Below are 24,588 nucleotides of genomic sequence, written 5' to 3' on the forward strand. Positions count from 1 at the left end.
TCTACCTCCCTTCTCTCTATAGCTGTTCCTATGGCAGTATGTTGATTTCATAAACTCAATGGATATTACAATGGCAACACATATCTGAAGATTTAATAGCAACATTGACAACCAAGCCTAAAGACCTAGTTTGATCCACAGGATCAAATGTTAGAAGAAAATTAATTACCTAGAGTTCTCCTCTGGAATAAGCATTGTGGCTTATGTGGGTATGCAAACGTTGAGCACCTGTGTTTAGAATAACAAGACAAGTGGTGCACTCTTCTTCTTCCAGTCCCCTAATGACGGGATAGCTTCTGGGATCCTACAGACCTTGCTTCTAACTAACGTCCACCCCACAGTCCCCTAATGATGGGATAGCTTCTGGTTTCCTATAGACCTTGCTTCTAAATAACGTCCGCCCCACAGTCCCCTAATGATGGGATAGCTTCTGGTATCCTATAGACCTTGCTTCTAACTAACGTCCGCCCCACAGTCCCCTAATGATGGGATAGCTTCTGGGATCCTACAGACCTTGCTTCTAACTAACGTCTGCCCCACTAACTTACACTTAATCATTCCTACTAACTTTCTTAATTTAGATGGATTTTCTGATTCTTATTTCCTCTCTAAGACTTGAATCAGCTCAATTACGTTCCACAATTCAAAACCTGACCTCTAGCTACAAAAACCAGTCATATTAATGAATTCCTAGACATTTTTTGTTGGGACCAATTAAGTCCTGGCCTTCAGCTGGATGTTGGTGTTAATGAGTCCTGGCTTTCAGCTGCTCTACCCTGCTAGAACCTTCTAATTAAAGTTACTAGAAGCTGTGCCTAGTTAGAGGATCAGAGAATGGGATTATCACCTGTTGGCCATTGACTGCAGTGTATTTAAGTCTACATGGTGTTAATAAAAGGGGCTTTCTGAACCAGTGTTTGGAGGTCCATGTGTCGGTCTGTCTCTGCGTGTGTCGGACTGTCTCTGCGTCTGTGTCTTCAACCTCCAGCCCCTTGCCCAAAGCTCGCGAACTGGGTTCTAGTGCATAGAGCGCAGACATGGGGGCGCGGTGCATGGCAATTTTTCTTCTTACTATATCTAATCTTGAATTTTTCATCTTTGTGCATGTGTATTCAGAAGAAGACACACATGTGTAGGGGTGCAATGTTCATGAAGGGGCTGGAGAACAACTTTCTGTGTCACTCCTCAAGTGTCTCTTGAGATTTGCTTCGGGAATAAAGAGCAAGGTGTATAATAAATGGAGTCAGTGCTACCCACATGCAAAACTTCCCTGTTTTATACCTTTGAACAAAATCATCAATTGTTAAAAGTCAAACTTTAGAAAAAAACAAAAAAATAAAATAAAAAGCTAGGTGCTTTCATGACGCGTGCTTCCAAACTCCAGAGGAGAGGACCAAAGTATTAGAACAGAGTGACGCTAAAACATAAACTACTTATGAGGGCTTATTTATTAGTTATTTGTCATGTTACTTCATTTTATTTCCGGATATGGTTTCACTAAATAATCTAGGGTGGCCTTGTCCTGGCTGATTTTTCTTCAACATGACACAAGCTAGAATTACTTAGGAAGAGGAACTCCCATTACAGGGCATTTTCTTGATTAATGATTTATGAAAGAGGGTCCAACCCACTGTGGGGATGTACTATTCCTGGGCAGGTGGTACTGATACATATATTATGTATACATATATGTATAATGTATACACATATATATACATTTGAAGGCAAACAGAATTTTTTGATGTGTTTTTATTTTGTAATGAGAAAAAAATGGCTGTGGAACTGAATGGGAGGGGAAGGTATGAGAAGAGTTGAGTAAAGGGAAATCATAATCAAAATATATTGTAGAGAAATCTATTTTCAATTTTTAAAAAAGTAAAGAAAAAAGAAAGGAAACCGAAGAAGCCAGGAGGAAGAAGCCAGAAAGCAGCATTCCTCCAGGGTCCCATGTTCAGCCATTGCATCTAGGCTTCTGCCTTGAGTTCCTGACTCACTTGTAAGCATGATTAACTATCAGTTGGACCTGTTAGTCAAATAAGCCCTTTGCTCCCCAAACACTAAGTGAACACAGTGAGTCTAGAAGCAGCCTGTGCAGTGGAGAAGAGGAAACAAAAAGGCAGGAAACAGGTGAGGAAATAAGGGCAAATGCGAACTCCTCAGATAATAGGGTGGCAAATGTGGAACCAACAAACCAATACATAGATCTCTGAAGTAAGAACACTTAAGTTTGCAACATGATATTGGTCAGTTAGGAGCCTAAGTCAGTTATGAGCAACTGCACATGATATATCACCAAAGCAGATATAAAATAAATGAATGCTTCTTAAACACAGAAAACACCTTTCTTTTTAAAAAAAATTATACAGGTAAGTATTAGAAAGGTGACAGTTTGCTGTAAGTAAGTAAGCATTGTTACATTAAGTTTTTTTTTTTTTTGGTTTTTCGAGACAGGGTTTCTCTGTGGTTTTGGAGCCTGTCCTGGAACTAGCAGAGATCTGCCTGCCTCTGCCTCCCAAGTGCTGGGATTAAAGGCGTGCGCCACCACCACCCGGCTTACATTAAGATTTAAAACAGGAATAAAACACCACAACATTGTGCAACCACTTTGGAAATCAGTGTTTCGGTTTCTCAGGAAATTCGGGATCAACCTACCCCTGGACCCAGCAATACCACTCTTGGGAATATACCCAAGAGATGCCCTATCATATGACAAGAGCATTTGTTCAACTATGTTCATAGCAGCATTATTTGTAATAGCCAGAACCTGGAAACAACCTAGATGCCCTTCAATGGAAGAATGGATGAAGAAAGAGTGGAATATCTACACATTAGAGTACTACGCTGCGGTAAAAAACAATGACTTCTCGAATTTTGCATGCAAATTGATGGAAATAGAAAACACTATCCTGAGTGAGGTAACCCAGACCCAAAAAGATGAATATGGGATGTACTCACTCATAATTGGTTTCTAGCCATAAATAAGGGACACGGAGCCTACAATTGGTTATCCTAAAGAAGCTAAGTAAGAAGGTGAACCAAAGGAAAAACATATAGTTATCCTCTTGGCTATGGGAAGTAGACAAAGTTGCCGGGGAGAAAATTGAGATCTTGGGGGTGGGGTGGGATGGGGGTAAGGGGAGATGGGGAGAGAAAAGGGAGAAGGGGAGGAAGGGGGGGAACTTGGGGAAAAAGGAGGATTGGGATAAAGGAAGGTTGGATAGGGAAGCACGGAAGCACAATTCTTAGTTAAGGGAGCCATCTTAGGGTTGGCAAGAGATTTGAACCTAGAGTGGCTCCCAGGTGCCCAAGCCGAGGTCCCCAGTTAATTCCTTGGGCAGCTGGGGATAGGGAACCTGAAATGACCCTATCCTATAGCAATACTGACGAATATCTTGCATATCATCATAGAACCTTCATCTGGTGATGGATGGAGATAGAGACAGAGACCCACACTGGAGCACTGGACTGAGCTCCCAAGGTCCCAATGAGGAGCAGAAGGAGGGAGAACATGAGCAAAGAAGTCGGGACCACGAGGGGTGCACCCACCCCTGAGACAGTGGAGCTGATCTATTGGGAGCTCACCAAGGCCAGCTGGACTGTGACTGAAAAAGCATGGGATAAAACTGGACTCTCTGAACATGGTGAACAATGAGAGCTGATGAGACACCATGGACAATGGCAAGGGGTTTTGATCCTACTAATGTGCTGGCTTTGTGGGAGCCTAGCCAGTTTGGATGTTCACCTTCCTAGATATGGACGGAGAGGGGAGGACCTAAGACTTACCACAGGACAGGGAACCCTGACTGTTCTTTGGACTGGAGAGGGAGGGGGAAAGGAGTGGGGGGAGGGGTAGAAGGGTGGGAGGAGGGGTAGAAGGGTGAAAGGAGGGGGAGGGAAATGGGAGGCTGGGAGGAGGTGGAAACTTGTTTTTTTTTTTTCTCATTTTCTCAATAAAAAAAAAGATTTAAAAAAAAAGACTACAGAAGGATATGATATTACCTAAATAAAAAGGAAGTGCATTGTAAGCAACTTCCAAAACTCTAGAACTGACAACGACATCTCGCACCCAGCCAGTCCCCCAAAGTTCTTCTGTATCATTGGCACATCCATCTTCAGCCTAGAGGACCATAGTATCTGGCAGACTTTTCCACAAAGCAGGAAATTTGAAGATCTGTTCTTCCTTTTAATGGCAAATTCCATCATTGCTTTCTTCTGTGTCATGCAGAATGTCTGGCAGACTCTTTTATGAAGCAGGAACCCTGATGGACTGTCTTCCCTTTAGGCAAGTTCAGCAGTCATTTCTCTGTGGGGTTTGCATGTCCAGTTTATACAACACAACATCAAAAAGTCTGAGCAAGAACAGTTTCTTGCCCAAATGGCTAACCAACTCCATGAAGAGCCTCTTCAATGTCCATCTTCCTCTTGAAGTAATTGGTGCTGCCAGGAGCAGATGTGTCTCACTGTCATGAAAAGTCCTAATTTCTCAAAACATTTTAAATGCGATATTCTGAAGGTCTTTGAAATGTGAAGAATACCTATCTAACTGAAATATATTTCTATATTAAGAAAACCTAATTAAAATGACTAAAAGCTTGACTATTATAAAAAAAAAACACCACAACATATGAGAGTAAGAACGTTGACACCACTTCTAAAATATTTACTATTTTTTTAAAAAAATGATTTCAGACCCTGTAATATTCACTCAACTGTAACTTAATTCCATTATCAGTAAGGACAGGTCTAGCCACGGAAATCAGAGAACTCAACGAAAATGTTGTCAAAGTAGAAGGTTTACTGTGCTCCATGTGAAAATCAGACGTGACTAAAGAGACACTGACTTATCTGCCAAGTGGCTTACAACGTAAGTCATTCAAATCGGTCTCTAAGACATTTAAACCCTGAGCCGTTGCTGAGCAAGGATGACTTTCATCCACTTAATTCATTGCAAACGTGTGCAACAGCTAATATCTGCTCAGTTACTACCTCCATTCTCACTTTTTTCTGATTCATTGTGACTCTCAGTTAACATCAGTCATTTAAGGAATAAAATCTCAACACAATAAATCACTAGCCCAAATTTGAAGATTATAGAGAGTGTGTCCGCATTTTGGGGGAAAAGATAAAATTATACTAATGTATGGTTAATAGAAGCCAATGAGCAATATATGAACCACATATGTAAACCACTAATTGCTATTAAAGTGCTTCAATAGGGGATATAGCTCACCTAGTCAGGGGAGTGTTTGCCCTGAGTTCACATTGCCAACAACATGTGTAACAGCTGTGGTAGTGATGCACACTTGCAATCCCAGAACTTCTTAAGACAAAGAAGTTTGATCACAAGTTCAAGGTTTCACAATGGGTTCAAGGTCGGTCAGTCCAGGCTACCCAAGAGCCCCCCCCCCCCCCACAACCAAACAAAAACCAGCTATGATGTCAAACAAAGACAGGATCAAACAGGGTTCCTATAATAGGGGCAGAAACTGAGGAAATGGAGCAAAAACTCAACTAGCACTAGCTACTTTTCTACGAGAACTGGATTTAATTCCCAGCACCCACATAACAGCTCTTTAATTCCAGTTGCAGAGAATCTGACATCTACTATTGGCCTCCACAGGTACCAGAAATGCAAATAGTAAACAGACATACATGTAGGCAAAGTAAAAATATATCAAATTTTTAGTAAAAAACTACTATATTGTAGTAAGAAATTTGCCAAGAAAAAAATGGGGCAGGAGAGGATACTTAATGGTTTCAGCTTAAATAGAAAAAGGCAATCATATAAAAACAAACACCAGGTGACCTTGCCTATTTCCCCTTTCCAGGTGGTTTTGTATATGTTTTTCTTAGGGCTCACCTGTTACTGAGCTTCTCTAGGATTATGGACTATAGGGTCAATACCCTTTGCTTTACAGATTGTACCCACTTGTGAGTGAGTACACACCATGTTCATCTTTCTGGGACTGTTACCTCACTCAGGATGGGTTTCTTTTTCAGCTCCATCCATTTGCAGGCAAATTTCAAGATGCCATTGCTTTTCCCTCTGAGGAGTGCTCTAATGTGTAAATGGGCCACAGCTTTTTATCCATTCTTCAGTTGAGGAGCATCTAGGTTGTTTCCAGGTTCAGGCTATTACAAATAATTCTGCTATGAACACAGTTGAACAAATATCATTCATTGTAGTATGACTGAGCATCTTTTGGGTATATGCTCAAGAGTGGTATTGCTGGACCCTGAGGTAGACTGATTCCCAAGAAATCGCCATAGCAATTTCCAGAGTGATTATATAAGTTTGCATTCCCACCAGCAATAAGAGCATGGGGGGGGGCGTGGAAAGGGAAGAGGAGGGGGAAAGGGCTGGGAGAGGAGAACTTGAGGGAATGGGATAGTAGAGATGAAGGACAGAGATGAGAGGAAGGAAAGAGGCATTTTGATTGAGGGAGCTATTATGGGGCTAGCAAGAAACTTGGCACTAGAGAAAATCCCAGGAATCCACAAGGATGACCGTAAACAATAGAGGAGAGGGGACCCAAAATTGGCCTTGCCCTGTACTCATACTGATGAATACCTTAAATATCACCCTAGAAACTTCATCCAGCAACTGCTGGAAACAGAGGCAGAGATCCCCGGCAGAGCACTGGGCTGAGCTCCCAAAGTCCAGTTGAAGTGTGGGAAGGGTGAGAATGAGCAAGAGGTCAAGACCAAGATGATGACACCCACTGAGACAGTTTACCTTGAGCTAATGGGAGCTCACCAACTCTAGTCAGACAGGGAAGGAACCAGCATAGGTCCAAACTAGTCCCTCTGCATATGGTTGACTGTCGTATGGCTGGGGCAGACTATGGGGCCACAGGATTTATCCCTACTGCTTGTACTGGTTTTTTGGGAACCTATTCTGCTTGGAAGGATACCTTGCTCAGCCTAGATATTGGTAGGGAGGGTCTTGGACCTTCCACAAAGCAATGTGCCTTACCCTCTCTGAGGAGTGGAAGGGGAGTGGTATGGGTGTAGGTGGAAGGAATGGGAGGAGGGGAGTGAGAACTGAGATTGGTATGCAAAATAAAAAAGATTGTTTTCTGTTTTAAAAAAATAAAATAAAATTATAAAAAATTAAATAATCACCAGGACTGTATACATAGTTTTACTCAACTGAATTACAAGCAATAACACTCTTAGATTCTGGGTTTGCTCAGTCTCTTGTTCCACTCATGAGTAACCCACGGCCCCTACATTCAGAGCAAACACCAAGCTCACTCTAAAAGCTAAGCAGGCTAAGCAGGTCTAGGGCAGTGACAATGTGAGGCACAGAGTTTCCCTTCAAGGAGCACAACCTGTTATCAGTGACTTAAAAAACAGTATGGTACAGCAGAAAAACTTTATTCCTTAACTTAAATTTATCGGGACCTTCCTAGTACATTGTTACTAGGAAGAAATTGTAGAAAATTAATAATAGCCTCACTTAACATAAAAAACGTAATGTCTCAATACTTACATAGGACTCAAAATGTATACTGCATTTAAGTAATCTGAACTCAAGAATCCTAATTTTCAACTAAGAGTAAGAAACATCGATTCTAATGATTCTCCACTTGTAAGCAAGAGCTACATTTGATAGCACGTTTCACATTTGCTGCAATCACAATCATTAATGTAGACATATGCAAGGGGGAAAGTAATGTGAAGATAGATGATATTTTACCGGACACAACCTAGAATCCCAGAATCCTTGGAAGGCAGCTAGACTACCCCAAATGTGAGAGACCAGACTAGAGAATTCCACAAAAGCTTCTCAGCAAAACTAGTTCAAATATATCGATTAATTCATTAATTAAAAATTTAGAAGCATTGCAAATATAATTTAACTAAAACATCTTTAGGCTTTGTGACAAGAAGAGAGACAGTCCTTTACATGCCCTCTCATTACTGTCTACAAGGAAAACTTCAGTCTTAATTCAAAGACAGGATACAAAGGCAAAAAACTCTGAAAACAAAGAAATGTTCAGTTAGAGTTACACCAAAATATTTTATGCTACTTGTGGCTATTGTGAAGGGTAATGTTTCTCTGATTTCTTTCTCAGACTGCTTATCAACTGTCTAAAGGATGGCTACTGATTCTTTTCTGAGATATTTCTGTATCCTGCTACATTATTGAAGGTGTTTACAAGTTATAGGAGCTCCTTGGTAGAATTATTGGGGTCACTTACGTGAACGTTTGACTGCTTCTTTTCCAATTTATATCCGCTTGATCATCTTTTCTTGTCTTATTGCTCTAGCTAGAACCTCAAATACTATATTGAACAGATATGGAGAGAGTAGATAACCTTGCCTTGTTCCTGACTTCAGTGGGATGTTGGCTGTTGGCTTTCTGTATATTGCCTTTACTATGTTTAGGTATGTTCCTTGTAACCCTGCTCTGTCCAAGACCTTTATTATGAAGGGGTGCTGTATTTTGTCAAAGGCTTTTTCAGTATCTAATGAGAATAGTGTGTGTTTTTGTTTGTTCATTTGTTTATATAGTGGATTACATTGACAAACTTTTCTATGTTCAAAGATCCCTGCATTTCTGGGATGAAGCCAATTTGGTAATGGTAGATGATTTTTTCTGTGTGTTCTTGGATTCAGTTTGCCAGTAATTTAATGACTAATTTTACATCTATGTTCATGAGTGAGACTGGTTTGTAATTCCCTGATGGAGGAAGGTCATTGGTTAAAAAATAAAGAAACTGCTTGGCCCTGATAGGTTAAAAAAATAGGTGGGTGGAGTAAACAGAACAGAATGCTGGGAGGAAGAGGAAGTGAGCTCAGACGCCATGCTCCCCTCTCCCGGGCAGATGCGATGCAGCCAGCCACCAGGTCAGACATCCTAAATCTTTCCTGGTAAGCGCACCTCATGGTGCTACATAGATTATTAGAAATGGGTTAAGAGGCTGAAACTAATGGGCCAGGCAGTGTTTAAAAGAATACAATTTGTGTGTTGTTATTTTGGGGTATAAGCTAGCCAAGCGGCCAGGAGCCGGGCTGTGGGAAGAGGCCCACAGTTCCCTACAACAATTCCCTTTCTTAGCAATGTCTTTGTGGGTTTTGGGTATCAGGTTAATTGTAGCCTCATAAAAAGTTTGACAATGTTCCTTCTGTTTCTATTGTGTGGAACAATTTGAGGAGTATTGGTTATTTGTTTTTCTTTGAAAATCATATAGAATTCTGTGCTGAAACCATCTGGTCCTGGGCTTTTTTTGGTTGGGAGACATTTGATTACTGTTTCTATTTCTTTAGCGACTATAGGTCTATTTAATTTGCTAACCTGGTTTTGACTTAATTTTGGTAAGTAATATTTATCCAGAAATTTGTTCATTTCCTTTAAGTTTTCCAATTTTGTGGAGTACAGGTTTTCTATGCCCTGATGATTCTCTGGATTTCCTCCATGTCTGTTGGTATGTCCCTTTTTGTTTCTGATTTTGTTAATTTGGATATTCTTTCTCTGACTTTTGGTTAGTTGTATAAAGGATTGTCTATTTTGTTGATTTTCTTGAAGAAACAACTCTTCATCTCATTGAGTCTTTGTATTGTTTTGTTTCTATTTTGTTGATTAATTTGATTATTTCCTGCTGTCTAATCCTCCTGGGTGAATTTCCATCTTTATGTTCTAGAGTTCTCAGGTGTTCTGTTAACTCACTAGTATGGGATTTTTCCAGCTCCATTATGTAAGCATTTAGTGCTATGAACTTTCCTCTTAAAACTGTGTTCCATAAATGTAGGTATGTTGTGTGGTCATTTTCACTGAATTTTAGGAAGTCTTTAAGTTCTTTCTTTATTTCCTCCTTAAACCGTTGGTGACTCGGGTAGTACTGTTTAATTTCCACATGTTTTGGGGCTTTCTGAACTTAGTGTTGCTGTCGAATTCTAATTTTAAGCCACAAATGGAAGACTTGTATTACAACAACTATAAATCTTTGAAGAAAGAAATTGAAGAAGACACCAGAAAAATGAAAAGATCTCCTGTGCTCTTGGGTAGCTTGGCATAGTAAAAATGGCAATCTTACCAAAAGGAATCTACAGACTCAATGCAATGCCTATCAAAATCCCAGAAAAATTCTTCACAGACCTTGAAAGAACAATACTCAACTTCATATGGAAAAACAAAAATCCCAGGATAGCCAAAACAATCCTGTACAGGAACTTCTAGAGGCACCACAATACCAGACTTCAAACTCCACTATAGAACTACAGCATGGATTGGCATAAAAACAGACAGGTGGGCCAATGGAATTGAATCAAACACTGAGAAATCAATCCATGCACCTATGGACACCTGACTCTTGAAAAAGAAGTAAAAATATAAAACGGAAAAAAAGAAGGCATATTCAACAAATAGTGCTGGCATAACTGGATATCAACATGTACAAGAATGAAAATAGATCCATATCTATCACCAATCAGAAAACTCAGGTCCAAATAAATCAAAGACCTCAACATAAAACCAACCACATTGAATCTCAAAGAAGAGAAAGTGGGAAGTACTCTTGAACACATTGGCACAGGAGACCACTTCCTAAATATAACCCCAGTAGCACAGACACTGAGAGAAACAATTATTAAATGGGACCTCCTGAAACTGAAAAGCTCTGTATAGCAAAGGACACGATCAACAAAGACCAAACGACAGCCTACAGAATGGAAAAAGATCTTCACTAACCCCACATCACATAGAGGGCTGGTCTCCAAAATATACAAGGAACTCAAGAAATTGGTCATCAAAAGAACAAATAATCCAGTAAAAAAATGGGGTACAGACCTAAAGAGAGAACTCTCAACAGAGGAATCTAAAATGACTGATCGATACTTAAGGAAATACTCAGCATCCTTAGTCATAAGAGAAATGCAAATCAAAACAACTCTGAAATTCCATCTTACACCTGTAAGAATGGCCAAGATCAAAAACACTGCTAACAACTTATGCTGGAGAGGTTGTGGGGTAAAAGGAACACTCCTGCCTTGCTGATGGGAGTGCAAACTGGTACAACCCCTTTGATTATGAGTATGGAGATTTCTCAGAAAATTAGGAAAAACATACCTCAAGACCCACTTTTGGCTACGTACCATCTCACTTGGGGCCAATATCTTTGTGGCCACCCACCCTCTGACCAGTGAGCTCCAAATGTCAGAAATGGCCCTTAAAGTATTTGCAAACCAAGTCACAGACCTTGGCAATGGAGTCTATTGTATGGTTCATGAAGACCTTCACCCTCACAAGTGACATCTGTAACATCACCAGTGATACCCTGGACTCTACCTTTTATTCCACAGAATTTGTTTCTCTAACTATATTCAATGCTGGTAGAGTTACAGCTCATTTCTCAGGATAGGTAAGTATGTCCAAGATCACCAGTCTCACGCCAGAACAGAGAAATGATTTTGACTCAGGTATCCTGCATAATAATGAACTCGAAGATGACTTGCTAGGAAAAGCTAAGAAAGCCATTAATGAAATTTCCACTGCTGTTTCCTTTAACATGCCACAATTAGTCAATAGATTATGAGATTGCAAGGAATCTTGAGAACCTGGCAGGACAGACAGACAAAGTCCAACATTTGTCATCTTTACTCAAAGAAGACACTATTGTCTATACCCATACAGCAAGCTTAAAAACTGCTCTTTATACTCCTAGCACTAGTGAAAAGGGTGACTGAACTAGCATCTTCTGTAATTAGAAAATTACTACCCTAACTGTCATCAGAGAGTCTTCATCCAGTAACTGATGGAAACAGATGCAGAGATCCACAGCCAACTACTGGGCCAAGCTCCGGGAATCCTGTTGAAGAGAAGTAGGAAGGATGTAAAAAAAAAAAAAAAAAGTTCCTTATTTGCTGCAACTAATAGGATATTTAGATTTGACCATACTAGTTTCCCCACATAGATAATATTTCACTGAATGAAGCAGAGCTTTTGGCTTTTTGTATACTTCATATTGGCCCCTCTGGAATATAAATTCCTTATTATTTTGAGCTCATTAATAAACTTCATTTATAGAGGAACTATGATAATGAGGTCCAGAATCTACTATCACCCCAGAATTTACAAACCAGCTATGAATGATTCTGGCAGACACATCTGTGAAAACTGTGATTAAAGAAACTTCTTTAGGAAATGTTTCATCTCCATGCTGACAAGCCAGGCTAAGAATATTGTATTCCAGATTCTTGGCTTTGCCTTATTATACCATCGTCATTTTGCCAAAAAAGGGAATGTATAAACATTGGTCATGTATTTTAGTAGGAGGCTGCTCATTCATTCCTGGCTGAAAAAATAATCATACAGAAACTATATTAATTACAACACTGTTTAGCCAATACCTTATGTATATTTTTAGCTAACTCTTACATCTTAAATTAACCCATTTCTATTCATCTGTGTGTCATCACGAGGCTGTGGTTACCCTTAAGGTTTTGGCGGGCATCTCTCCCCTTTGGCAGCTACATGGTGCCTCCTTGACTTCATCTACTTTCTCTCTATGTATCTGTTCAGATTTCTCACCTGGATTTACTCTACTAAGCCATTGGCCTAAACAGCTTCTTTAATAATCAATGGTAACAAAACATACTCATAGCATACGGAGGGGAATCCCACATCAATAGACTAAAGATTGATATCTATGGAGACTCACTAGACTTCCTGATGCTCTGTAATCATCATTTGCTTTCTCATAATAATAAACATAGAAAAAAATTGAGAAACAACATTGTAAGCTAATTATGAAGTTTACTGGATTCCTAGTTGCTCTTTTCCTTAAAAAAGAACAAATACCTGGCCCAAAGCCATGCGCCACATGTTCCTACTTGACACTGAAGAGTTAAGATGATGTTCTACTATGATTTGCCTAGCTCTGAGTCCTACAGCTCAAACCCTAATATCCCCCCTGTCCAATATTTTTCTTTGAAAATGATTGCATTTCCTTTTATTAATGAATGTGTTTTAAACTTGGTGTATACCAAACCTGGAGAAAATATAAACTTGGGAACAATCATATTGCCAGAAGGATCACAGCAATATCCTGTGATTTATATTATTTCAATCATTCTGCTTAATAGTTGTGTATTTTAGGGCTTGAAATTTATTTTTCCTGCCTTAATTTGTCTGTTTGTAATGGGAATATTTATTGTGTATTTCAAGGACCAGGAAATGGAATGCAATAGCATTTAAGACATGCAAAAATAATTTTTTCATAAACCCCACTACACCGAATGCTGCACCTGATGACCAGAACCCAGTGACATCACCCAGTCCAGATAAGCAGACACAGTCCTAGAACCGAGTGACACCCACTAGACAGGATATAAGTAGATGATAAGAGCAATGCTCTGCCCTCCACATCTAGAGAGACATCACCTTGTTCTGCCCAGCAGCTGGAGAACTCCCCCAGGATCCTGACCCTTGGATTGGAGACTTCTGTTAGAAACTGGACCTGACCTTCAGCTAAGATATGTCACACAGGCAAGCAGCCTTAAAAAGATAGGCTCAGGGCTGTAGTTAGGAATTTATAGGGTAAAGCTTGTGTGATGACCATCAGCATAATAAAATATAATGTTTGCAACACTAACTATGCACAGCTACCTCCTTGCTCATGAAAGTAAGGATCTCTTAGAAAACTTCTGTTCCTGTGATTGATGACTGGATGTAAACGGCATTAGAATGAGGAAAGGAAGACTTTCCACACCAATGCACAGTCTTTCAAGGATACCATGTATGATACCCTGTATGATATGCATTATACCACGAGGGCAACTTTTTTTTTTTGCTGATTGCTTTATAAATCATGAGATCATTTGAAAACAAATCTAACTCTTGTGTGTGTGTTTTTGTTTTGTTTTTGTTTTCGTAGGCAGGGTTTCTCTGTATAGCAATGGAGCCTGTCCTAGAACTCACTCTGTAGACCAGGCTGGCCTCAAACTCACAGAGATCTCTGCCTGCCTCTGATTCCAAAGTACTGGGATTAAAGGTGTGCACCAGCAGGGCCCAGTTTATCTCTATTCCTTTTGTGTATGTTTGTGTGTTCAAGAGAATATCTTCCATGAGTATACAGTGACAAACCCAACAAGATGGTATCAGATGCCCTAAACCTGGACTAGCAGGTGGCTATGAGCCTCCCAACTGGGGAGCTTGGAACTAAACTCAGATCACCCCCAAGAAGAATATATGCTAAGACACCAGCCAAGAATTATAGTCCTTTTTATTCAAAACACTAAAATCTTTCACAGATTAACAACAACAAAACCTAAATAAATAAAGTAAATAAATGATCCTTGATAACATAACACATCAATATTAAGAAGTTGTATATGGTAAATTTGCACCATGAATTGAATACAATCGAAACACAATGCCCAACAATTTATATCAGGAAAGCTGAATCCAAAGCTACATAAAAAATAGAAACCCTTAGAATGCTCAATGGGATTATGGAAAAAAAGAGGACACACAGTGTGATTTCTATGTTCACCAAAAAAAGCTATAGTAATCAAGAATGTATATAATATTTGTGAAGGAATAAGGGGAATATAAAAAAATCCATGAACAAATACATGAAAATATAGTCAAATTTTAAGTAAAAGATCAAAGGAAATTCAGCCAGGAAACTGTGACCCTGACCAATGTTAACCAACTGCCTAAGATTCTATATTAATAGAAATTAAATAATCACAGACTTCACAACTCCCACAAAATTAATTCAAGGTGACCCATAAACTGTTCTGTTTTTGATGCTACTGATATTTCAGCCCCATGCTCCAGAGCTTTCTCTCCAAATGGAGCTGATCTCCTGTGGATCCTCCTATGGCTCTGCCACCCTTCAGCCTCCCTGTGGTTTCAGGAAAACCCAGCCCCAGTGATGCCCAATCACAAAACAATGTAGGAGAACAATTTAACATCTGCTTCCTGCCACATAATTATGGCACAAGACATGACATCTGCCCTATGCAACAGTCCAAGGCCACACAAACTTGAGATACCTCTGCAGCTCAGAACCTCCATTTACCCCTTGGAACTGAAATTCACAGACTAACACCATGGTGGCTGACAGGGGCAGAATGGTAAATACTCTAATCATCCCCTTTTTCTAAACTATCTGTAACATTTATAAGACAAACCTTAAAGTGGAATGAAAACATTCAGAACATCTAGAAAACAAGTCTTCGGTTTTCCAATCTGTCTTCCTTCTACACAACAAAAGCAATGTCGGGGCGCACACACTGGACGATGATATTACAAGCAGAGCCTCCCCATCCCCAAGGAATTCACACTGGAGTGGCACAGAGGCCACTATCAAGGTCACCACAAGGAGCAATAGAACCACAGTCTGACTCACTGTCCACCCCAGTCCAGCAGTTTGGACTCTGATAGCTCAGCCAAACTGTTCTTCCTGGTCTGGCATAGCTGTGGTCTTCCTCACAGCTCCCTAAAACAGAATCAGAGGGGATTCCTGGGAAGAACCAGTAAGCTACCTCCCATTATTGCTCCTGATTGCTAAGCCTTCCCAGAGTCCCTGATTAGCTAGGGCCGCCTGGCTGGGCCTCAGGACGGTAGCAGTTCCACTACTGGATGAGCAGAGATGAAATGATTCAGACAGCCAGGCCTTCCCAGGTCTCTGCCCTTCTACCCAAGGGTCAGACAGGGTCCTAGTCTGAGAAATTTGTAGTTCAGTAGAATCTTTCATTTTCCTATATCACTTACTGTTCCTCTTCCAAGGCACAGGGTCCTTTGTGTGCACATTCCATTACAACTCAATGTCCAGTGCAGCCAACTCTTTGTTTCACAGCTGGGAAGTGCTGCAGCTAAACACAGGTCACATTCAAACCGTAACTCTTGTTAAACAAAAAGAAGCCATGGATTAGAAAACAATGAAGTGCCTATGGGAGGGCTTGTAGGAAAGAAATGGTATAAATGATGAATTATAATGCCAAAAATATGTTAAAAAGTTCAAAGAGGCTTTATAGGCATGTGCTTCAGAAGCTAGAAATTTGTATTAGAGCACACCAAGTACTACTTACGGCATTGTTCTCAGGGTGTGCATCGTAACCCTTTAAAACAGCCATGTTAGGCAAGGAGACACCATCTACCCAGTTCTTTTATTTTGGTTCTACTAGTGTAACCACAGTGATTCGGTTTCAGGAAATTTCAGTTCTTTATCCAGATTCTTGATTGCCAGATCAATCTGACAAGGTGAAACTGACAAATGGCCAGTCAGTAAATTTACCAATCATCTAAAATTGATTGATTACCTTACTACTCAAGCTAATGTCAACCACTGTCAAAGCAGGAAAGCTTTCACCCTCCTTCTTGCCCATCCCTTTCTGTACTGTGACTACACCTGCTGTGTAGTTGATCAGTGAGCTCAATTCTTTTCCCAATAAAACCAGACAGACTAGATGACACTCATCCATTGGTCTGTTTTTCCTTCTCCCAGACCTGTCGGTCCCAGCCCAGAAGGAGTAGCAGGACTGTCTTCCCATTTCTGGGCAGCAGAGGCAGGATTAAATGTTCAAATCAATTCTCAGTTACATAGTGTGAGGTAAGCTTGAGCTACAGGAGACACTGATCTAAACCAGTGGTTCTCAACCTTCCTAATGCTGAACCCTTTAACACGGTTCCTCATGTTGTGATGAACCCCCAACTATAAAGTTATTTTCACTGCTATTTGATAACTAATTTGCTACTGTTATGAATGTAATATAAATATCTGTGTATTCTGATGGTTTTAGGCCATTCCCGTGATAGAGTCCTTTGATCCCGCTAAAGGGAACCCTGACAGATTAGGTTGAGTACCACTACTCTAAACTGATGCAAATAAATAAATAGCACCCATGAAAACTATGGAACGAAATTATTGATGACTGGGAAACATTGGAAAACAGAAACAAATAGAGTTCAGAGCAGTAATGCATTTAAATAAAATAAAATTTTAAAAATCATACCAATAATAAATTTTTAAAAATTATAAAAAAATTGAAAGGACACTTAGTTATACTGACTTTGAAAAGAGTATGAAATTCCTTGTTTGATTCTGTCCTGTGTCAAATGTTAGCTGCTGAGTTCTGTGAACTGACACAGATTTACATCCAATGATCTTTTCCTCAAACCTCTCAGCAGACTTAGATGTGTCAACCGGGATACACATACCTGCATAGCAGAGTTCCCTAATTGGAAACTAAATACTCAGAATCTCAAGCTTCCCTTCCTAAATTGTACACCCACCCATCCTGTCTGTCTTCATTCACATGAAGGAATTAATACATGCTGGGAAATTACACACAAAGTCATTCACACTGTCCAATCAGGTCCCTCTTCATGGTGGAGACCAACGCCTGCAGCCTTAGCCTTCAGACTCGCTATAGTCTAGTCTGTTTCCCCTGCAGTACACTAGGTACACTGTTCCTCCTCTTCTGGTCTGAAGGGAGAAGCCGTGCAGGACACACAAATCCTTTGCCTGTTACTGGAATGCACAACCCCCATGTGACTGTAACTGATCATTTTAGAACTCCATGTTGCTACAGACCTATAATCCAAGAAATTAGGGTGGTTAGTCAGGAGGCTAGCAAGAGCAATGCCCTGTTGCACTACAGACAGGGTTCAAGTTCACCTCAGTCAACATCAGAGACCTTGACTCAGAACCATTTTTCAAAAAGACTGGAGATGCAGCTGTTTCAGAATTACTACACCTGTATGTCACAGAAGGACTTATTGTTGGTGGTGACTCTGTCATGGCCCCTTGAGCAGCTTGTTAAGAGCCTGTTCTTTGATGGTGAAGGGATTTAGGAATGGGTCTTTGTGGTTGGTTGTAAAGTAGGGTTGTCTCCTTTCTTATGGAAAGGTAGCTTGATGGCTGGTTAATCCTGGTGAATATTTACATTTTAACATACTAATCTCTAACAGGCATGTATAGTTAGCATATACTTGTCTTTGGGGTATTTGGAGGTAGCCCTCCCTTAGCTAAATTCTACTTTGTGTGACTTAATGTCTTCTAAGAATTGCTAAGTCCTTATAGCATCAAATCTATTATCAACAATTCTACTCTTCCACATCACAGTTTGGCAGGGGAATGCTCCTCTACACAGAAGATACAATTTACAAGCTCCACTAAATTAACTCCAGATGGGTCCTAAACCTAAATGTTAATGTTAAAAGTGAAGAACTTGTGAAACATATTAGAGGCCAGGGCTCTCTGCGTTTGGCAAATCTGCCTTCCACTGAGACAATACAAGCACTACAGGAGCCAGCATTTTCACAGTGAAATACAATACAATACAAGCATTTTACAACGACGTCAAAAACAAGGATATTTCTAAGCGCAGTCCCGCTTCCAATGCGCTGCACAGACTCAGCCAGCGAAGTGAAGGTATTCCGATGTTTCTGCCAGGCTCAGGGTGTTGCCTGACCAGGCAGGAGCATACTGAACTGTCTGACTTCTGGCTCCCACCCGGGCGGGGGAGGACCCACCACACGGGCTCCCGCGGCTCAGCGGCCACTCCACCCACTCTGGGGACAGAGGCCACTGGCTCACCATTGCCAGCTACGCCTCCCCATCTGGGGACAGAAGCCCCTCACTCACCATGGTGCAGCTACACGCTCTAGGCAACAGAATCACGTCACAGAATACAACTCGCTACTTCCTCAGCATAGAAGCTGAGCTAGAAGCCTCGCTCCCGGAAGAACCGGGATTGGCCAGTCCTCTGGAAGTATTGATTGGCTAGAGAGGCCTAAGTGACGGGTTGAGTTCCCTTGGAGACAGACTTAGTGAGCTGAAGGGAAACAGCACAGTTGTTCCCAGGCCTGGCTTCCACCAGAAGCACAGACCTATCCCAGATTGGCTGGAGATTTATGCCCAATTAAACAGCAAGTCACTTGTTAATGTAAACCGATGGTTTCAGTTTTAAAAGGAATATTCTCATAAGGAGGCTAATTAGAAAATGTTGCTCAAGAGGAAAACAGGGTATCTCAAGAACATTATAAACAAAGTCTACAATGGTGTTGGGACTGTTACCAAAGACACATGTGTAAAAAAAGTAACGTTCAAAAAATAAATAAATACATAAAATATAAAAAAAGTAGTGTTCTCAGGATCTGAAGCAACCCGTCCACAAAGATCCTGTTCCCAGACCTTTGTCACCTCTTCCAAGCGTATTCCTGGTTTTAGAGAAAAATCTCTCAATACATCAGGCCCTTAGGGAAAGCTCCCAAGGTGTGGGCAGGTTGACAAACTCGGAAACGCCTACTTTCTCAAGTACCTTCTAGAAGGTCTGCACTTTGCATTTGACGTTTAAATTTAAAAAGCATTTAGAGTTAATTTTGTGGATATTGTAAATGACATCTTATGTACTGGGTAGCACCCCACTATTAAGCTGTGATGTAGAATAGAACTGGTGATATAAAGGATATACCAGCGCTTAGGAGATAGTAAGCCACACAAAGTAGAATTTAGCTAAGGGAAGTCTCACCCTAAGAGACCATCTCTCTCACCACAGCTGTTGTAAAAGCATGAGGATTTTATTAATTCTGTCATGACAGGGTCTTCCAGCAGTCGGAAGGCTAGAAGACCCTAAATGTCTGGTACAGGCTATTTTTAAAGGGAAATACCACAGAAGGAAGAGGCGTCTGGAAGTTGTTCTTTATTATTATTGGCTTATTCAAAAAGGATATTACCAATAATTGGCTGGAGAGTGGTTGCCAGATCAGATGAGGTAAAGGGAAACTTCTGAGGGTCACTTTGCCCCTATTCAGGGACTGAGTCAAAGCATCAGTAACTGAGTCAGCACCTAAGGGTTATCTGGCCCCTATTCAGGGAGATGGAAAGTTCCCAATATCTCAGTATGTGCATGCATAAATGTCATGTCCTTGGTTCCCAGGAGAAGAGGGGAAGTACTGAGAGTTGTCAGAAATGGCTTCAGAATTGTCTTAAAGTTCTACACCATGCTGGAGCATCATAGTTTTAAGAGGATTTCTTATTTGTGTTGTACTGGGCGCTATAAACATCAATTTGATAATGTTTTGTTATGTTTTTATTTTTCTTTGTATCTCCTACATACACCCGTTAAAAACCAAAAGCATGGTTAACTTAGTGATGCCATGTATTAAAAGAAGACTGTCTTGTGTTTTCTGTAAGAATTAGTTTAACAGATTGTACTAAGTCATATTAATTTATTACATTATACACAGTTTCTATTCATCTTTCTTTTATTTAATTTCTGCTCAGCACTATCTTAAGACAAACAACTGGCACTTCCTATGGTCAGCTGTGACTGTTCACAGAGGATGTGACCACCACCAGGTTTGCTCATTATTGATATTCCAACATAGAAGGTATCCTCTCCTTCTGAGTAGACAGCCTCTTTCCCAGGCAACTGTATGAAATTCAGCCCTAATGACATGTTGACCTTGTGGGTTTGGAAAGGAGCTAGAGTACATAGCCTGGAAAAGACTTGGGAGGAGCTGGATTCTTCATTTGCACCTATGAGAAAGTCATCTTAAAGGTGAGAATTTACCCTGAGTGCCCGCAGGCTTACCTCCTCTTTCCACTGAGCAATATAATGCAGTGCTAGAGAACATGGGCAGGGGAGAGTAGAGAAGCTGAGCTCCACACATGCCGGTGTGGGAGAGCCGCTGTGCATACTGGGTGGAGATATTCTGTGTGGCTGCCTTTCAGTATCAGTATAGTTAGAGCTGCTATTGCTGTAAAGAAACACCATAGCTATGAAAACTCTTAGAAAGCAAAAATCTTTCATTGGGGATGGCTTACAGTTTCATAGGGTTTAGTCCATTTTTGTAGTGGTCAGAAGCACAGTAGTGTACAGGTTGACATGGTGTGAGAGAAGAAGCTGAGAAATCTACATCCAGATCAGCAGGGAGCAAAAGGTGACTATGACACACTTCCTCCACAAGGACACATTTCCTAATAGTGCCACTCCCTATGAGAATTTGGGACCAATCTGATTTGAACCACCACAGTATCCAAACTCCTGCATCTCCTCAACAATGGTCAGTAAGAAAAGCTCAATAAACTCATTGGTTTCCCCAGAGTGGACATTGGTGAAATTGTACTCACATTGTCATTGGGACTTATGGAGATGGGATATTTATTGTTTTGTACCCTTCCACCAGGGAGAAAATTCTCACAACAAATCGTAAATATATTTGTTAATGTTCCCATGTCTCATGATATTAGAAAAAGGAAACAGTATGTAAAAGAACATGTTAGAAGAATGAAAACATAGAAATGCCCTTAGTAAAGCAGGGCTCAGATATACGAGGATGATAATTGCTCCATGGCTCCAGAATAAAAAAAAGACTAGAAAGTTTTCGCAATTATGAGTGTCTGAGTAAGTTGTTTATTATACATAAAAGATGATATTTAGAGATTATTACTGTATTAAAGTTGACATGAAAATATTTCTTTTACCATATATTAAAAAAACAAAATCCATACACAATTATTAAAGAAAAATTCTGAGGCAAACCACAAGTGGCCATGAAAACATCCAGCACAGCTTGCTTTCCTCAACCTTCCAGCCTGCCTATTACCTCAAGGCCACTCTCTCCAGTTTTAGGTAGTCCAAGACTTGTTAACCCTTTCTTAGCCAACTGAATAGAAACTCTGCCTCTCAGACTAAATGCTCTTTTCAAATTGGATAATGGACTGGCCTCATGAATAAAATTTCCATAACATTGACTGTCAAGTTGGGAGCATAGGCCCCAGCCCCTGGCATCTATCCCAGCCCCCAGGCCTGGTCTGGACTCCAAATCCCAGCAGGCCAGGTCCTGACCTCTCCCTGGGGTCAGTTCTACTCCCCAGGGTATTTAAGTGATCTCCCAATGAGGAATACGTGGTCTCCCTTTCTTCCTCCCGGGGGTCGCATTCCTGTGGCTTCCTGGTTCCCCCTCGGGGCCACCCGAGAGCACAGAACTCCCATTAAACCTGGATATTTCTTAATTTGGCTTGTTTTGATTTGGCAGGGAGCTTGCGTTAGAAAATATTCCTAATATTGACAAGATCAGATATCAACTGTTTCAAGGACTGGCTACAGTGTAAGTCAATAAAAATTTTATTGAGTTATGACTGGCTATTGCAATATTATACAGTAGCTAAAAGTCCCAAACTGATATAAAATTGACCTTGTGGGTACTTTTTGGATATTATTCTCATGTGGTTAAAGAGCCTAAAAGGGAGATTATTTCTCCCCTTTCCATACGATTTCAACGAGGACCCTGGGGATTAAAGTCATTGATCCCTGATTATCTTGTTCACAGATGCCATGGAGACCCTGTTCAACAAATTAGTCTTAAAAAATGGAGGGTCAATGTGGGGAAAGATTTATCCAAGGCTTCAAAGGAAGCTATAGTACATAAAACACAGACTTTTATTTATCCTCACAATGAAGGGCAACTGGTAAAAGAAAGGTTAGACAAGTTCCTCTCAAGCCCACGTGACCCCTGAGGACTAGTTGCTTGGCCTTCACAACACAGAAAGAAAAGTGAATTCTGGACCCCTTCATGGTCTTCAGCACTCAGCAGGAACATCTGGAAAAAATAATAAGAGAATTGTTAAGAACCCAAGGGATCCAGCTCCACAGGCAATATATGTAAGTCTGAAGGAGATGTTAGTGAGACAACCAATATCAATTATATTTTCTTCTTCACACAGAGATGTTACCCAGATGTGAGACATCAGACCTTCCTTGGTTCCCTGAGCAATTGCTAACAGACAAGTAAGGCAGGTTCGTGATTGCTTTAACCCCCCAAAATTAAATGATGACTAAATGTCTCTTATCTCCCTATTCAGAAGCATCATAGGAAAGGTACCATGCTGACTTTTAGCTGAATAAACAGCTATGAAAAGGTGTGAAAGCTGATTGTGGATTCATCACTCTGGAAATAAAGGTTAGAGATAAAAAGTATACATCTAATAGATGGGGGCTATTGTGAGCCCTTCAGGAATGTCTTATGGACTTTGAACATTTTATAACTTTCCAGACACCAGTAGCGTAATGCTTTTCTTGTCTATATCTGAGAGTTTGGACTTAACAACAGGCCCTCTGGAATGGTGTCCCAATACGGCTATTTGATACCCCAAATTCACCTGGAAGAAGCCAGATCTGTCATTACCCGAATCCCATAATGGTAGTTGGGGTTACCTCTTCAGAGGGAGGTGAGATAAGAACTGGAGCTAGAAATCGACTAGGAAGTTTAGGGTAAAAAACACCCCAAAGACAAGTAGCCAATTGCTTTTTTAACTAAAAGTCAGGAGTGTCAGTGGGACTCTTACCAATTTCATCCTTGTCAGAGGACAAAGATGACAAAGTGTTCTGGGAGCTCTGTTCTCTACTGGTAAATGATTCGGGGGTCCTTGGTCAATAGAATACAATCTCTGGCCTGAGTACTGATGTAACATTTCAGCGGGGACAGGTCAGTCTCCAAGTCAAGGAATCTTGTCTGTGGAGCACAAAAATAATGGTCATTCAGGACATTTATAGACTACCTATAATTGATTTACTCATTGTCCTTTAGGAATCCCAACAGCAGACAAAACTGAGAAACCTTAAGACTCGTCCCTGCTCCTCCTTTTCTGTACATAACGGTCTGTAATATGTGGACGATGAATTCCCATCTTATCCAAGCACCTTGGCATTGTCATTCTCCACTAAAATCCTGGGCTGTATTGGCACACGCATTCCCCTGTCTCTTTTTCCTTCTCACAGACCAGTCAATACCAGGCCTGGAATGAATGACGTAAGGGCGTGGAGGCAGGAAAGAGACTGTGGAAATGATGTAATTATATTCCTAGAAATTATGCTGAAAAGTTTTAACAGACTTTATGGCCATGTGATCCAGAGACTAGGGATTTGTGTTAGAGGGCACCAAGCACTACTCACGCCTTTTCTCTCAGGCAGGACATCTTAAACCTGGAAAATAACAATCCTCTTAGGCAGAGCCACAGCATTTTATTGGATCTTCTACATTGGTTAATGTAGAGTAACTATAATTAATTTGGTTTTACACAAAGTTCAGTTCTTTACCCAGATTCTTGATTGTCTGCTCTGTGTCCAATCATAATACCTATTGATTATCTAAGATTGACTACTTCACTACTCATTGTTAATGTCAACTGCCATCAAAGCAGGAAAACTTCCACCCTCCTTCTTGTCATTTCTTTCTGTGCTGTGACTACATCTCCTTTACAGCTGGTCAGTGAACTCAAATATTGCACAGATCCATCTGCATGTATTGGTTCCCAGAAAAGGTCTGAGAGCTTGGAGGACACTCATTATCTGTTTATTTTTCTTTCTCACTGACTAGTCAAGCCCCAGCCTGGAAGGAGTAGCAAGATTGTCTTCCTAGCCCTGGGCAGGAGATTCAGGTTTAGATGTTCAAAGCAATTCTCAATGACATACTGTGAGGCAACCTGAACTACAAGCGAAATTGCTCTAAACAGAAACAAATCCTCTATTGCAGTCCTGCCAGAAACAGATGCTGGATCAACTTTATCCAGTAAGCCATAGCCACGTGGCTTACTAACACAGATTAATGGAGATGGGTTAATTTAA

At 40.6% G+C, this 24,588-nt stretch overlaps 1 protein-coding gene across 3 annotated transcripts in view; it reads right to left on the bottom strand.

The window, feature by feature from the left end:
- The window catches only part of LOC142857872 (uncharacterized), a 94,205-nt gene extending 75,499 nt beyond the window's left edge, over positions 1-18,706 (bottom strand). The window contains exons 1-2 of one of the 3 annotated variants that reach the window (XR_012911874.1): positions 18,603-18,675; positions 15,728-15,858 (exon numbers count right to left, since the gene is read on the bottom strand). Coding sequence is in view for 1 of the 3 variants with exons in the window: in XM_075986940.1 (XP_075843055.1) it covers positions 15,728-15,766 (39 nt within the window). In the remaining 2 variants the exon portion in view is untranslated. Of the gene's footprint in view, positions 1-15,727; positions 15,859-18,602 lie in introns of all 3 variants that reach the window. The other 2 variants (XM_075986940.1, XR_012911875.1) reach the window with 2 other exon arrangements.
- Between the last annotated feature and the right edge of the window lie 5,882 nt (positions 18,707-24,588).

This window comes from Microtus pennsylvanicus, chromosome 9, assembly GCF_037038515.1.
Source record: "Microtus pennsylvanicus isolate mMicPen1 chromosome 9, mMicPen1.hap1, whole genome shotgun sequence".
Classification (NCBI taxonomy): Eukaryota; Metazoa; Chordata; class Mammalia; order Rodentia; family Cricetidae; genus Microtus; species Microtus pennsylvanicus.